At 41.4% G+C, this 15,074-nt stretch overlaps 1 protein-coding gene across 1 annotated transcript in view; it reads right to left on the minus strand.

Moving 5' to 3' along the window:
* Positions 1-15,074, minus strand: part of LOC120936132 (uromodulin-like) — a 90,357-nt gene that overhangs the window by 19,679 nt on the left and 55,604 nt on the right. Inside the window, exons 9-13 of the mRNA XM_040348261.1 lie at positions 13,231-14,022; positions 11,548-11,643; positions 7,111-7,319; positions 5,117-5,274; positions 498-743 (exon numbers count right to left, since the gene is read on the minus strand). Coding sequence (XP_040204195.1) covers positions 498-743; positions 5,117-5,274; positions 7,111-7,319; positions 11,548-11,643; positions 13,231-14,022 — 1,501 coding nt within the window. The remainder of the gene's footprint in view (positions 1-497; positions 744-5,116; positions 5,275-7,110; positions 7,320-11,547; positions 11,644-13,230; positions 14,023-15,074) is intronic.

Below are 15,074 nucleotides of genomic sequence, written 5' to 3' on the forward strand. Positions count from 1 at the left end.
TCGCAGCAGTGTGAACCTAGGCTTAATGATATGATTTAAATAATTTTTGTTGTTCATTATTAATATCATCACTGTTTCACTGCTATTGAGGGGCTTGGGAGTGCTTTATAGTGCTCTCTAGTGGCTACCAACCTCTCCATTTATACCATCATATATCACATAGTTTTGTGTATTTTGTGATTCAAACATTTGTTTCACACGGTTTAGAGGTAGCACGATTTATATTTTTTCTCAGAGAGGTAACGTGCAAACCCAAAATTAACCAGCAGCTCCTCCGGGGGTAGTGCTACACATGGGGGCTTGGCCAAGATTTATTGCCATTGCCTTTGGATACTGGATTACGTTTTTTTCGCTTTTGGGAAGTCTGCCATTGAGAAAGTGTTGGACTGTGCTTTGAACGAGAGAAGAAGGGGTTAAATATGCCCCAAAATGAATACCGATCTTGCATAATCCTTCTAATTATTATTGACCTTCATCAACAGTGCAATGTAACAAACCTGTCTCTGATGATGTAGTATCTTGTAGTATCATTCATGTTTTTTGTTGGTGTGCCAAAACAGTTCTTCATCAACACAACGTATGGGGAATTATCGAGCCCATCGAGAATGATACCAATATACAGATAAGATCTGATTGACAACTGAACTTCAGGTGCTTCATAGGGAAGAGTGTAGCTGGCATCTTGGAAAAGTGCCATGGAGATCTTGAACTGACCGATGCCCACTGTCAAAATGTTTATTGTGCTGCAAAAGGCAAAAATAATAATATAAAGACATTATTTCTGAACAACAATTATTATTATGTCACATGGCAACTTAACCTCTTGACATGGCTGCTGCCCGGTGATTCCTTTTACAGGAGCCCTAATGCTGGGAGGTGGGCTTCCAGACAACGTGACCACTGGCTACCACAGTGGTCACGTGCTCGGGAGCTCCTTATCATAAACAATGGGCAGAAGCTTTCCATGACAGTTTGGCCACTGTGCTAGGAGTTTTCTGTGCTAGTGAGAATGTTTTCAGCACAAAATGGCGGGTTCCCAATAAATGTATACTGCATGCGCACCAAATGTGTCTTAAAGTGTAAGTGCAGTCAACATAAAATAACAGAAAAATCAACACAAGGGACCTGACTTAAAGTCAGTAGAATGTGTACCCTTGTGCCGATTCCTCTCTGCTGGGTGTAATCCTGCTTCACCCATACCTCACCCCTCCCCTGCTGCCATAATCCTCCTGGGAAAGCAGAGGTTAATAGAACCATGGTAGCTGTCCCAGGCTCTCATCAAGATTACTTGACTATGCTCACCCTTTCCACCAAGCTTCTCCATTTATAGAAGCTGCACTGGAAGATTATGGCAGCGGTGTGGGGGGCATGGATGTAGGATAATTTTATCTAACAAAAGAGGCATCCGCACAAGGGACATGTGCTACAGACTGTAGGTTATGTCCATTTTGCTGATTGTTTTGTTTTTTAATCATCACCCATTTAATCACTTCAGCCCTGGAGGAATGTGTCCCCTTACCAAGTAATTTTTTTACTGCACTGTGTCGCTTTAACTGACATTTGCATGGTCGTGCGATGCTGTACCCAAACAAAATTGATGTAATTTTTTTTCCCACAGAGATTTCTTTTGATGGTATTTGATCACCTCTGCGGTCTTTATTGTTTGCGCTATAAACAAAAAAAGACCAACAATTTTGAAAAAATATATATTTTTTTACTTTTTGCTATGATACATATCCCATTTTTTTTTAAACAAATTTTAAACACATTTTTCCATCAGTTTAGGCCAATATGTATTCTTCTACATATTTTTGTTAAAAAAAATAAAAATAAAAATCGCAATAAGTGTTTATTGAATGGTTTGCGCAAAAATATATTTATGGCATTTTTATTATTATTATTTTTTTACTACTAATGGCAGCAATCTGCGATTTTTAGCGGGACTGCGACATTGCGGCGGAAAGATCGGACTCTTTTGACCAATTCAATTACTGACATGTATACAGAGATCAGAGCTAAAAATAGCCATTGATTACTGTATAAATATCACTGGAAGGGAAGGGGTTAACACTAGGGGGTGATCAAGGGGTTACGTGTGTCCTAGCGAGGTGTTTCTAACTGTGGGGGGAGGTGGCTGACAGGGAGTAGAGAGACATCGCTGTTACTAATCCCTAGAAACAGCAGATCTCTCTCCTCTCCCTCACAGAACTGGAATCTGTCTGTTTACATTGACAGATCCCTCTTTCTGTCTCCCAGGAGCGATTGCAGGTGCCCAGCGGACATCACGTGCATAGGCTCCTACTTCACGTCGCAGGCGCGCGGCTGTTTAAAGGGCCGCCATACAGCTACACCAATTTGCCCAGGAGAGCCAACCTGCTGCGTACAACGACAGCGGCTGGTAGGATAGTGGTTAAACCAAATGGAGCTTTCCTTATATAGCTCTAGACAGCTGGGGGGCTGTCATTAGGCCACGTAGACTGTTGGGATCAGTTATGTGCACCAGGTCATTGTTTTCTTTTTTCTGGATGTAGTGCACCCCCTAAGAAGCTGCAAGTAGAAAGGGATCCCCCACCCTGCACAGTCAGGCACCACTTGTATGTATCAGGAGTGGGGGGCCCACTCACTTGCACTCCACCTTTCCTAACAAGCCAGGCTACATGTTCGGATTAGTAGTTGATATGGATTTACTGGGGGGGGGGTTGTTTGTTTGTGAGGTACTCCTTTAAAATCCATACCAGTATCAAAGGGCCTGGTATGTATTTTGGGGGGACTACATATTAAAAAAACAATCTTGCTGTAGGATGTGCTACAGGAAATGTGACATTTACAAAGATAAAAATGATACAGTTTAAATTGGCAGCAAATAACATTTCATTGCCAGATTTCTAAACAAATGCTAGCAATGAAATGTCAATTGCTAGCAATTGCTAACATGTTTTTCCTTTGTAAATGTCAGTGCTGCCTCAGCACTTTCTGTACATCAGAGACGTGTCCTTTCACAGGCAGGATTAGGACACCCCCAAGCATGATATCTAAAGGAATTGGACATTTTTAATGTTTCGCTTTAAGCATTTAAAAAAAAAAGAAATCACTGCTCCTTGCCAAATGGAATTGTTATTTTTTTTGCCTAGTGACAGGACAGTGATCTACAGCTCCCTGTCATCGGGAGCAGTGATCGCTGTCATGTCACTTGTAGCCCCGCCCCCTCACAGTTGGAATCGCTCCCTAGGACACACTTAACTCTTTTCTTGCCCCCTAGTGGTTAACCCCTTCCCTGCCAGCGTCATTTACACAGTAAGCAGTGCATTGTTATAGCACTGATTGCTGTATAAATGACAATGGTCCCAAAATAGTGTCAAAAGTGTCCGATGTGTCCGCCGCAATATCACAGTCACGATAAAAGTCGCAGATTGCCGCCATTACTAGTTAAAAAAATAATAATAATAAAAATGCCATAAAACTATCCCCTATTTTGTAGACGCTATAACTTTTGTGCAAACCAATAAATATACGCTTAATGCATTTTTTTACCAAAAATATGTAGAAGAATATGTATCATCCTAAACTGAGGATTTTATATATATATATATATATATATATATATATATATATATATATATATATATATATATATATATATATTTTTTTTTTTTTTTTTTTGGGGGGGATATTTATTATAGCAAAAAGTAAAAAAATATAGCTTTTTTTCTAAATTGTCGCTCTTTTTTGTTTATAGCGCAAAAAATAAAAACCGCACAGGTGATCAAATACCACCAAAAGAAAGCTCTATTTGTGGGAAAAAAAGAATGTCAATTTTGTTTGGGTGTCACGTCACATGGCTGCGCAATTGTCAGTTAAAGCAATAGATTACCGAATCGCAAAAAATGGCCCGGTCATTGGGCAGTCAATTTTTCCGGGGCTGAAGTGTTTAAGATGCGAGACCCCACTTTTTATGCAATATCAGATAAGATGAGTTTGACCAAGTTTCTGTGAAGCTGGATTCATCATTTTTTATTCAGCTGGGGTGTGGTAACGCATTACCTATCAATGGGGGGGCCAACACATCCCAACAGACAAAATAAATGCACATGACCTTTTTGTTACCATGCAGCACACCACAATGCCTACATCCAGTGGTGGCCCATTCATTAAAGGCGCCTGGGCGCTGCCCCCTCTATTCATGGCTGCCACCCCCTATATGAATATATTTTAGATAGATTCATTCATAGCAGTCATATCCACGGCTGCCGCGGCCACCCCCTATTTATGCATCCAGCCCCTTTCATGACACCGGGTACATGAATTACAGCGAGAATGAGAAAAGTACCGCACCAAGTCCTGCAAGCACCTATGCTACGCTCCCGCCCTGATGCACCGACAGGTGCAGGCTCTGCGCTGATCCGTGAAGAGAAAAGATGATTCTGGACTGCCGCACTCTGATAGGTGATGTTTATTGGAAAAAAAAAGCAAAAGGATAAAATCCAAAACTGCAAAGTATCCAAAAAAATCATGCAAAGCAACAATCAATGGTGAGAAGTGGACATACAGGGACAAATTGGCTAACGGGTTTCACATCTTGGATAGATGCTTACTCATGCTTACTCATACATGAATTACAGCGGCGGGGGTGTTTTTAGAAGCATCTGATTAGAGCCAGATGCTAAAATAGGCTTCAAAAAAGGGTGGACTCGGGTTGCATTGCGCCAGGAGCCCACCCAGGTGTTACAACAGCGAATGAATATTCGCTATTAAAATACTGATCCACAAATCGGCCAATCAGAAGCAGGTCTGAGACTCGTTTTCCAATTGGCCAAAGAGAGAAGAATGTCAATTGGCTGCCGAGGAGGAGGGATGAAATGGAAGCCACCGTGATGCCCATGGAGAGCAGAGGAAGCCGCCGCCATAGATGGGGTAAGTGCTTCGGACCCGACTGACCGTTCGAGGGGGGGGTACTATTTGCCGACCCCGCCCCCAAAAAATGACCAGCGGCTGCCACTGCCTACATCTGAATGTACAGTGTCTTGGGGTTCAACTTACAATGAAGGACACCTCAATAGGGACATTGAAACTTTTTTTTTCTTTTCTTTTTAAATACATAATACTTAACAGAATTTACCTAACCATGGGATTAATTGCAGTGCCAAGACTAAGTTTTATGTCAAGTGGGTAAGAACATTTCATTTGAACAGCCACTTCTCTTGCTAGAAACGAACCATTACTGGATTCCAAGGTAATGTATACTGTGTTGATAAAAGTTGCAAAAGTTTTAGATTTCTGTTGGGGGAAAAAGAAAAACTGATTACTCATAAGGAATTATTTATGCAATTGGCAAATGGCTGGGCTATGCCTTTTCTGATTAAATTGTAATTATAGACAATAGAAAATATTACATAAATTATGCAAGTAAACAATATTCCCACAACCTGTGTAATAAATATAGTTTTATAAAGGGGGGGACCCTGCCAGCAGATGTTATTTTTAAATTTCCTATGCCAGGCAAAGCTGTCCAAAAAGTGGCAGATGGGTTAGGAAAAATACATTCACTTAAGGCTCGTACACACGATAGGTTAAACCGATGAAAATGGTCTGATGGACCGTGTGTAGGCGTCATAGGTTATTTAACCTTCGGTTAAAAAAAAAGCAAGCTTGCTTTAAAATTTAACTGATGGATTGCTAACTGATAGGTCAAAATCGATCGTTGGTATGCAAAACCATCGGTTAAAAACCTGCGCATGCTCAGAATCAAGTCGACGCATGCCTGGAAGCATTGAACTTCGTTTTTTTCAGCACGTCGTTGTGTTTTACGTCACCGCGTTCTGACATGATCGGTTATTTAACCTATGGTGTGTACACATGATGGACTATCAGTCAGCTTCATCGGTTAACCTAAGGCCGCGTACACACGATCAGTCCATCCGATGACAACGGTCCTAAGGACCGTTGTCATCGGTTACCTGATGAAGCTGACTGATGGTCTGATGTGCCTACACACCATCGGTTAATGAACCGATCTTGTCAGAAGGCGGTGACGTAAAACACAACGACATGCTGAAAAAAAACGAAGTTCAATGCTTCCAAGCATGCGTCAACTTGATTCTGAGCAGGCTCAGGTTTTTAACCGATGCTTTTGCATACTAACGATCGGTTTTGACCTATCGGTTAGGCGTCCATCGGTTCAATTTTAAAGCAAGTTCTCATTTTTTTGACCGAAGGATAACTGACCGATGGGGCCCACACACGATCGGTTTGGACCAATGAAAACGGACCTTCAGACAACTGTCCTTCAGACTGTTTTCATCGGATGGACTGATCGTGTGTACGAGGCTTTAAGGTCCAGTCTAAAACTAAAATCTCTAAGCCCTGTTCACATTGGGCAATTTTGTGCTGATTTTTTTTAATGGTCAGTCTGTCTGGCATACATTGTATGAACAGACAATCAGCCATTTCTCCCCCTGACAGGACCGGGAGCTGTGTGTTTACACACACACAGCTCCTGGTTCACGCTCTGTAACGAATGATCGCAGGTGCCTGGCGGTGATCGGGCACGCGAGCGGCAATAGGGGAGAGCAGGAGGCGCACGCCCCTAGTGGCTGAAATGCAAAATCACGTAATATTACGTGATTTTTGCGCAGCCGATCCAACCTGCCGCCGTAAAACTGCGGCTGGTCGGCAAGCAGTTAAATACCCACTTCACATACTCCTAAATCACCCACCTCAGAAGTGAGGCATGGAATACATAACTAGCTTCCTCTAACTACTGACCATACCCCTACTCAAAAGGAGTTATACTATAATCACACCCCATACCTAATGAGTCCTTACCCTATAACTCAATACCGCAAACCCTGGCAACAACCGAACATATTTATTTTGGACTCTCCTCAAAGTTATCGTTCTCTGCCGAACTTTAGTACATTTAGAACTACATGTGGGTTCTAATCCCTCACCATGAATAATCTAATGTCGAAGTGGCTGAATTCTCTATGTAATGGTATTCTGTGGCTTTACAAATCTTCATTGTATAACTGTTGTTCAAGATATCTGTAAATGCTTTTTACCTTTTAATAAAAGAAAATTCATTTGGAAAAAGAAAAAAAAAAAGATACGTACTATTAGCTGAACTCCACATTCCCCTTCTGTCAGAGAGACTGCTACTGAGTAAGTTCCATTGCCGATATCATTTTGAAACTTCAAACAGTCGACATTTGCAATGTTGAGTTTACTGACATCAATATTTTGACTTTTTAGCTGACATTTTAGGAAAGAGACTTTCATTTCATGTGCTCCACAGGTAAGTATTGGGCGTATTTCTGAAATATCTTAAAACAGAAAAAGCTTGAATGGATCCTTAAAGCGGGGGTTCACCCTGTTAAAAAAAAAAAAAATGTTTTTTTTTATTATTCCATTACTTTCGGCATCGTAGCGCGAGCTACGGTATGCCGGTCCTAAATTTTTAATCCCCGTACTCACTGTGCTATTGTTGATTGAAGAATCCGGGGAATGGGCGTTCCTATGGTGAGAGAAGGTGATTGACGGCCGGCCCTGGCACGTCACGCTTCTCCGGAAATAGCCGAAATAGGCTTGGCTATTCACGGCGCCTGCGCATAGCCTGTGCGCAGGCGCTGTGAATAGCCGAGACCTACTCCGGCTGTCTTCGGGGAGCGTGACGTGCCAGAGCCGGCCGTCAATCATCCTCCCTCTCCATAGGCACGCCCATTCCCCGCGGGAGTCGGATTCTTCAATCAACAATAGCACAGTGAGTACGGGGATTAAAAATTTAGGACCGGCATACCGTAGCTCGCGCTACGATGCCGAAAGTAATGGAATAATGGGGTGAAGGAGGGTGAACTACCGCTTTAAATAAGTAATAAAGTAAAGAAATAAAAATTGAAATTTACAGATCTACCGATATAATGATGAGTTATGACGATCGGACATTCCGACAACAAAACCGTGTTTTTTTTTCTGATGGATGTAGGCTCAAACTTGTCTTGCATACACACGGTCGCACAAATGTTGTCGGAAATTCGAATCACCAAGAACGCGGTCACGTACAACATGTACGACGGCACTATTAAAGGTAAGTTCAATACCAGTCGTGTTAGGCCCCGTACACACGACCAAACATGTATGCTGAAACTGGTCAGCGGACCAGTTTCAGCATACATGTTCGGTCGTGTGTAGGCGCGAGTGGGCCGAATTCCAGCAAACATTTGCCCGCCGGGCCTTTTCCCAGCAGACAAATATTCCTGGACGTGTTTTAAAACCGTCCGCTGGAATCCTGCCCGCTCGGACATGTACTGTCGTCAGTACAGACCTACCGTACATGTCCGAGCGCCCGCCGTCCCTCGCATGCGTCGAATGACTTCGATGCATGCGTGGAAGCCTTTAAATGGCAGGCCCGCCCACGTCGCCGCGTCATCGCCGCATCATCATCGAGGCGACGACGCGGACACGCCCCGCGTATTGTTTACTCGCGGACTTCTGTACGATGGTTAGTACAGCCATCGTACAGAAGCCCTCTGGCAGACATGTACGGTGAAAACGGTCCGACGGACCGGTTTCATCGTACATGTTTGCCCGTGTGTACCGGGCCTTAGAAGTTTGCTGAGAGACGATTCACGCTTTTCAGCCTCATGCTTTCAGTCCGTTACAGTGTAATGAATGTGCTATCTCCATTACGAACGCTAGTTCTACCAGATCAAGCGCTTCTGTCTCATACCTAATTTAGAGCATGCATGGAATTTTGTGCGTTGGAATTGTCTACACATGCTCGGAATTTACGAGAACGGATTTTGGTGACAGAAAATTTGAGAACCAGCTGTCAAATTTTTGTTGTCAGAAATTTTAACAGAAAATGTCCATTGGGGCCTAGACACGGTCGGAATTTCTGAAAAAAGCTCCCATCGAACATTTGTTGTCAGAAATTTTGATTGTGTGTATGCGGCGTTAGTGTGTGCATGAACTTTGCCATTTTAATCATAAGACTATGAAGCATTTTACCAATAGAAAGGGCACTAGGTGTGCAAAAATGAATCTTGGGTAGGTAAACATTAACAGCTCACTGAGTTTCACGCTATGGGAGTTTCTTTGATTCATCTTACACGCATGGTTTGCTGGTAAACCATTGATTATTCCTTATGTGAGTGTTCACTACAAAGGAAAGAAGGTTGATGATACCTGTCTTAAGGATATTATATCATACTGCGCTCATGATTTATAATCTAGAGTCCATTTCCTCTGGTAAGGGCCCTTTCACACGGGGCGGATCAGTAATGATCCGCCCCGTGTGTCCATATGCTCAGCTGGGATTCCCTCCGTATATCCCCGCTGAGCCGTCGGCTGACAGGGCGGTCCCCGCACACTGTGCAGGGACCGCCCTGTCTTTTCTCCGCTCTCCCCTATGGGGGGGATCAGATAAACACGGACCATATGTCCGTGTTCATCCGATCCGCAGACGGAAGAAAAAATAGGATTTTCTTCCGTCCGCAAAATCCGATCTTTGCGGAGGCGGGTGATTACAGGTGTCAGCGGATGTTTATCCGCTGACACCCGCAATCACATAGGGACCAATGTATGTCCCGTTTTTATCCGCAAACGGATGGATGAAAATGCGGACATACGGTCCGCACATGTGAAAGGGGCCTTAGTGGCCGTCTCATATTTTATGTTGGAGGCACACCTGAATGTTTCTCCTTTTTATATCAAGGTGTTTTTTCCATATACAGTGAGTACACCCCTCCCATTTTTGTCAATAAATTATCTTTTTATGTGACAACACTGAAGAAATTACACTTTTCTACATTGTAAAGTAGTGAGTGTACAGCTTGTATAACAGTGTAAATTTGCTGTCCCCTCAAAATAACTCAACACACAGCCATTAACATCTAAACCCAATCTAAACAACAAAAGTGAGTACACCCCTAAGTGAAAATTTCCAAATTAGGCCCAAAGTGTCAATATTTTGTGTGGCCACCATTTTTTTCCAGCACTGCCTTTAACCCTCTTGGGCATGGAGTTCACCTGAGCTTCACAGGTTGCCACCAGAGTCCTCTCCCACTCCTCCATGATGACATCACAGAGCTGATGGATGTTCGATACCTTGTGCTTCTCCACCTTTTGTTTGAGGATGCCCCATCAGGAAGTTGTGAAACTTCTGCACAACTTCCTGATGACGCCTTCTAGTGAAATGCATTGAGATTAGTTTACTGGTGGAAATTCTGAGTGTCTAGTGACATCACGTCCAGCCCAGGTGGAACGCACCTGGGGCATATATTGATATCGATCAAGGCTCTGTATAGTGGGTGCCGCTTCAGGGCACATCTGTATGTGAGTGCATCGCTATATGTTTTATACATTTTACTATTACCTTTAATAAACATATTGTGTGATTATCAGGTATTGTTTTTTTTATCCTGAGATCACCCTGATGGATTAAAGCAGAGAACAGAGACCAGGGAGTGGATGACCAGAAAAGAATCATTGCAGATGCCTACCTCTTAAAGCTGCAAGGGTCCTAGCAGCCTAAAGTGATCTGGTCAGTGGTCATTAAGGCCTCTATATGTGTTTTTGGTGATAGTGTTGTTAGTGTGGCCATTAAGGGCCTTTTATACATATTGGGTTAAAGGGCAGGGGGGAGTAGGTTTTTTTTCTTCTTTTTTTGTGAGTTAATGGATCAAATGGAGGGAATGGATCACGAAAAATGAATAGATAGGACACCTATGCACGTGTATATAAGGGGGCAGGGTGGCATGGTAGAATTAAGAATAATAGGACCCCAAATAGAAGAGGTAACCCCCAGGAATGGAAGTGGTGGAGCTGACCCCATTTTCATTATAGCTAAAGTGTGCACTGAGGGGGGGAGGGAATCATATTAGGGTCTTTTTTTCTCTATATTCTTTATCCTGTTTTTCTTTTTTCCTAATTACATTTTAGGTAGGGGGCTATTCATGTTAGTTTTTGGAATAGAATATATTGAAATGTTTCGTATTTATGTATTTTCCTTTATGACACTATGGAATATAAGGTTATATAATAATAAAAAAATTATAAACATTTTGACAATAAAAAAAAAAAAATAATTTCAATGGCCAGAATTTAATCTGGCCATTGAAAGGCATTAGTGCTCAAATACGCCAAGTATTAACTTGCATTGAGATGAGTTTACACGCGTCAAGCATTTTTTTCTGCCAAATTGCTGCTGCTCCTGGACATGCTGAATGTGGTTTTCTTTTTTTCTGCCTCTAAACTCCTCTAAATACCTATGTGTGAATGGACACAGGTTAACATGCAGGGGTACTCAGAGGCAGAAAAAGAAAAAACATCAGCCACGTTAAAAACGTCCAGTGTGCATAAGGCCTTATGTCTAATGATCCTGATTGCTTGACCTTCCTGTCTGATGTTGCCTTCCCTGACCTTTACCTGTTCACTTCCTCTTGCCTAACATACTTTGCTTGTCAGCTCAAAAGCTAACCCTAATGATGACATAAAAAAAATATATATTTTTTTCTCTACCCAACAGTTTACAAAATGCACATCCATATTTACCAGAAATGTTAAATTCATCTCTGCAGCCACACCCATATTTTCCATCAACATAGTGGCATACTTCATTGTGTGCACATGAACAAACAGAGGAGGGATCTGAAAAGAAGGTCACACATTACATAACGCAAATGTATAATGCATAATGTTCTAAAATTATATATATATATATATACACATACACTATATTACCAAAAGTATTGGAACGTCTGCCTTTACACACACATGAACTTTAATGGCATCCCAGTCTTAGTCCGTAGGGTTCAATATTATGTTGGCCAACCCTTTGCAGCTATAACAGCTTCAACTCTTCTGGGAAGGCTGTCCACAAGGTTTAGGAGTGTGTCTATGGGAACGTTTGACCATTCTTCCAGAAGCGCATTTACGAGGTCAGGCACTGATGTTGGACAAGAAGACCTGGCTCGCAGTCTCCACTCTAATTCATCACAAAGTGTTGTATAGGGTTGAGGTCAGGACTCTTTGCAGGCCAGTTAAGTTCCTCGACCCCAAACCCGCTCATACATGTCTTTATGGACCTTGCTTTTTTCACTGGTGGGCAATCATGTTGGAACAAGAAGGGGCCATCTCCAAACTATTCCCACAAAGTTGGGAGCATGAAGTTGTCCAAAATGTCTTGGTATGCTGACATCTTAAGGAGTTCCCTTCACTGGAACTAAGGTGCCAAGCCCAACCCCTGACAAATAACCTGACTCCATAATCCCCCCTCCACCAAATGATTTGGACCAGTGCACAAAGCAAGGTCCATAAAGACATGGATGAGTTTGGGGTGGAGGAGGGGTGGGCCAACTCCATATTGAACCCTACAGACTAAGACTGGAATGCCATTAAAGTTCATGTGTGTGTAAAGGCTAGACATGTGCATTTGTTTTCGTCCGAATGCATTTTCGTCCGAATTTCAGGTATTTTCATTATCATTTTAACAAACTATAACGAAAGCACAGAAGACGAAAACCGAAAGATCCGGCATAAACAAATGCTTTTTTTTCGTTTTCATTGCGGACGAATGTGCCTAACCTGAACTCTATTAGTCCAATATTATTCTACATAAAGAGAAAAGATTCGGCATAGAGAGAAATGATTCGACATTATAGAGACATGAAGAGTCCAATTTTTATTTATTTTTTTAAGGTTCTGTCGAATCTTCTTTTTTTTTCTTCTTCTTAGAACATTCGACAGACACCATAAGCCTTCAATGACAGATTCAACCTTAATTGTGCCTAACCTTAACTCTATTAGTCCAATATTATTCTACATAAAGAGAAAAGATTCAACATAGATAGAAAAGATTTGACATAGAGAGAAAAGATTCGACATAGAGAGACATGAAGAGTCAAATATTTTTTTTTTTTTCTTAAAGATTCTGTTGATTTTTTCTTTTTTTTTTTTCTTCTTCTTCTTCTTCTTCTTCTTCTTAGAACATTCGACAGACACCATAAACCTTCAATGACAGATTCAGCCTTAATTTGGATTTTTGGACAAACGCATTTTTTTTACGAAAAACAAAATAAATAAAAACAAATTTCGGGAGTAACTAAATAAATTTATTTTTCGCACGACAACGAAATTACGAAACAAAATATTTCAGTGTGCACATGTCTAGTAAAGGCAGTCCCAATGCTTTTGGTAATATAATATATGTCATAGTAATAACATTTTCAAACTTACCTGTACAGTAAGATAAGCTGCAAGCAGGAGCCCTGCTTAATTTGTACACATAGTAATTATCCGGACAAGATTTAATCTGCACCGATGTTGACCACATGCAGCAATTTCCTCCTGAGGAAGCACAGACTGTACGATTTACAATCCCATCGTCGATTTGTGGATGTGATTCATGAAGCCACATTGGAGCCGAGGTGCCACACCTATATCCAGATACACAGTATTCTGGCATTTTGACACCTCCGGCACCTACAAAGCGGTACCATCCACGCTTGTCATAGTCACAATTCCAATTATAAACTTCATTTGAAGTGCTTCTCCATGGTTCATCAAGGGTAGTGTAACTATTGCATGGATCATAGCAAGAATAGGAACCAAAGTATTTTTCACATCCCATACCAAAACCACAAACACCGAGGGCACACTCATCTAGTTCACAAGAGAAGCCATTCCCAAAGTATCCGGGAGCGCATACACATGTATATGAGCCAATGGCATTGATGCATGTTGCATTTGGAGTACAGGTGTTTAGGTCAGAGTTCGCACACTCATCTATATCAATGCATCCCTCTCCACTGTAATTGTAGAAGCCAGATGGACACACACAGGTGTAAGAACCAAATGTGTTTACACAAGTGTAGTAACTACATTTATTTGACCAGGAATAAGCACATTCATTAATATCAGAGCAGCTAAAGCCATCTCCTATAAATCCATCCTTGCAGGAACACTGGAGGTAGCCAAAAGAGTCTTCACAGGTAGCATTAGGGTCACATTTTGAGCAGTCTGAAGTAGCTGATTAAGACAAAGATAAAATAGATTAATATTTTTTGATGAATGGTTTTCAGTTATGAAAGACATCACGTTTTGCACAATTATACACAATTTACTTTCTGCAAAAATTACTAGCATAGGTATTCCAAATAATTTTTATGGGATTATTGACCAAAAATTTTAAATAAACATAAGCAAATTAATCTCCAAAAATTAAGATTTAACAAGGCACATTTATCAGGATAATATATAGTTACTAGTTACATACATTGTTGGTAAGGTTGAAAAAAGACACCAGTCCATCCAGTTTAAGCTATGGGGTTGATTTACTAAAAATGGGAAGCGTGAAATCTGGTGCAGCTGTTCATGGTAGCCAATCAATTTCTAGAGCCTCGTACATACGATCAGATTTTCGGACGACTGTTCATCCATTTTTTGTTGCATGCTAGTCTCATGTCAAAGGTGAAGAGGTTACTCACCATGCAAAAATTATCGTATGACAGAGTACAACTTTAAGAAGTGACATAATGTGTTGAAAAGTTTTGTATTAATTCTTTAATTTCTGATGTGTAGTCTTGCTCTTATGATTTTTTTTGTATGAAAAGCGTACTAAATAAACGAATATTGAACGTTGAGTTCACATCCGACAAAAATGTTATACTGTAGTCTGCACATCCAGCTTTTGTCTGATGAAAAACTGGAATTGGCTGTTGAAAGCACCATACTAAAGCCTCATACACATGATCGGACTTCCATCGGACACATTTGTGGATTTTTGTCTGAAGGGCGTTGGCCGGGAACTTGTTCTGCACACAGACGGTTGAACTTTTTCATTCAACATTTACAAAACGACATGGTTTTTCTGCTCTTTAGCACCACCCTTTGGGCAACTTCTGCTAATGTTGTCTGATAGTTAGCATTGGTTCAGAGCATGCGTGCTTGTACTTTGGATTTTAGTCTGACGGATTTGTGTACACACAATCGGACAATCCGACGGAACACGCTTGTTGTCAGACAATTTAAGAGCATGCACAGTCAACATTGGTTGTCGGAAATTCCAACAACAATTGTCC

This window comes from Rana temporaria, chromosome 4 (assembly GCF_905171775.1).
Source record: "Rana temporaria chromosome 4, aRanTem1.1, whole genome shotgun sequence".
Classification (NCBI taxonomy): Eukaryota; Metazoa; Chordata; class Amphibia; order Anura; family Ranidae; genus Rana; species Rana temporaria.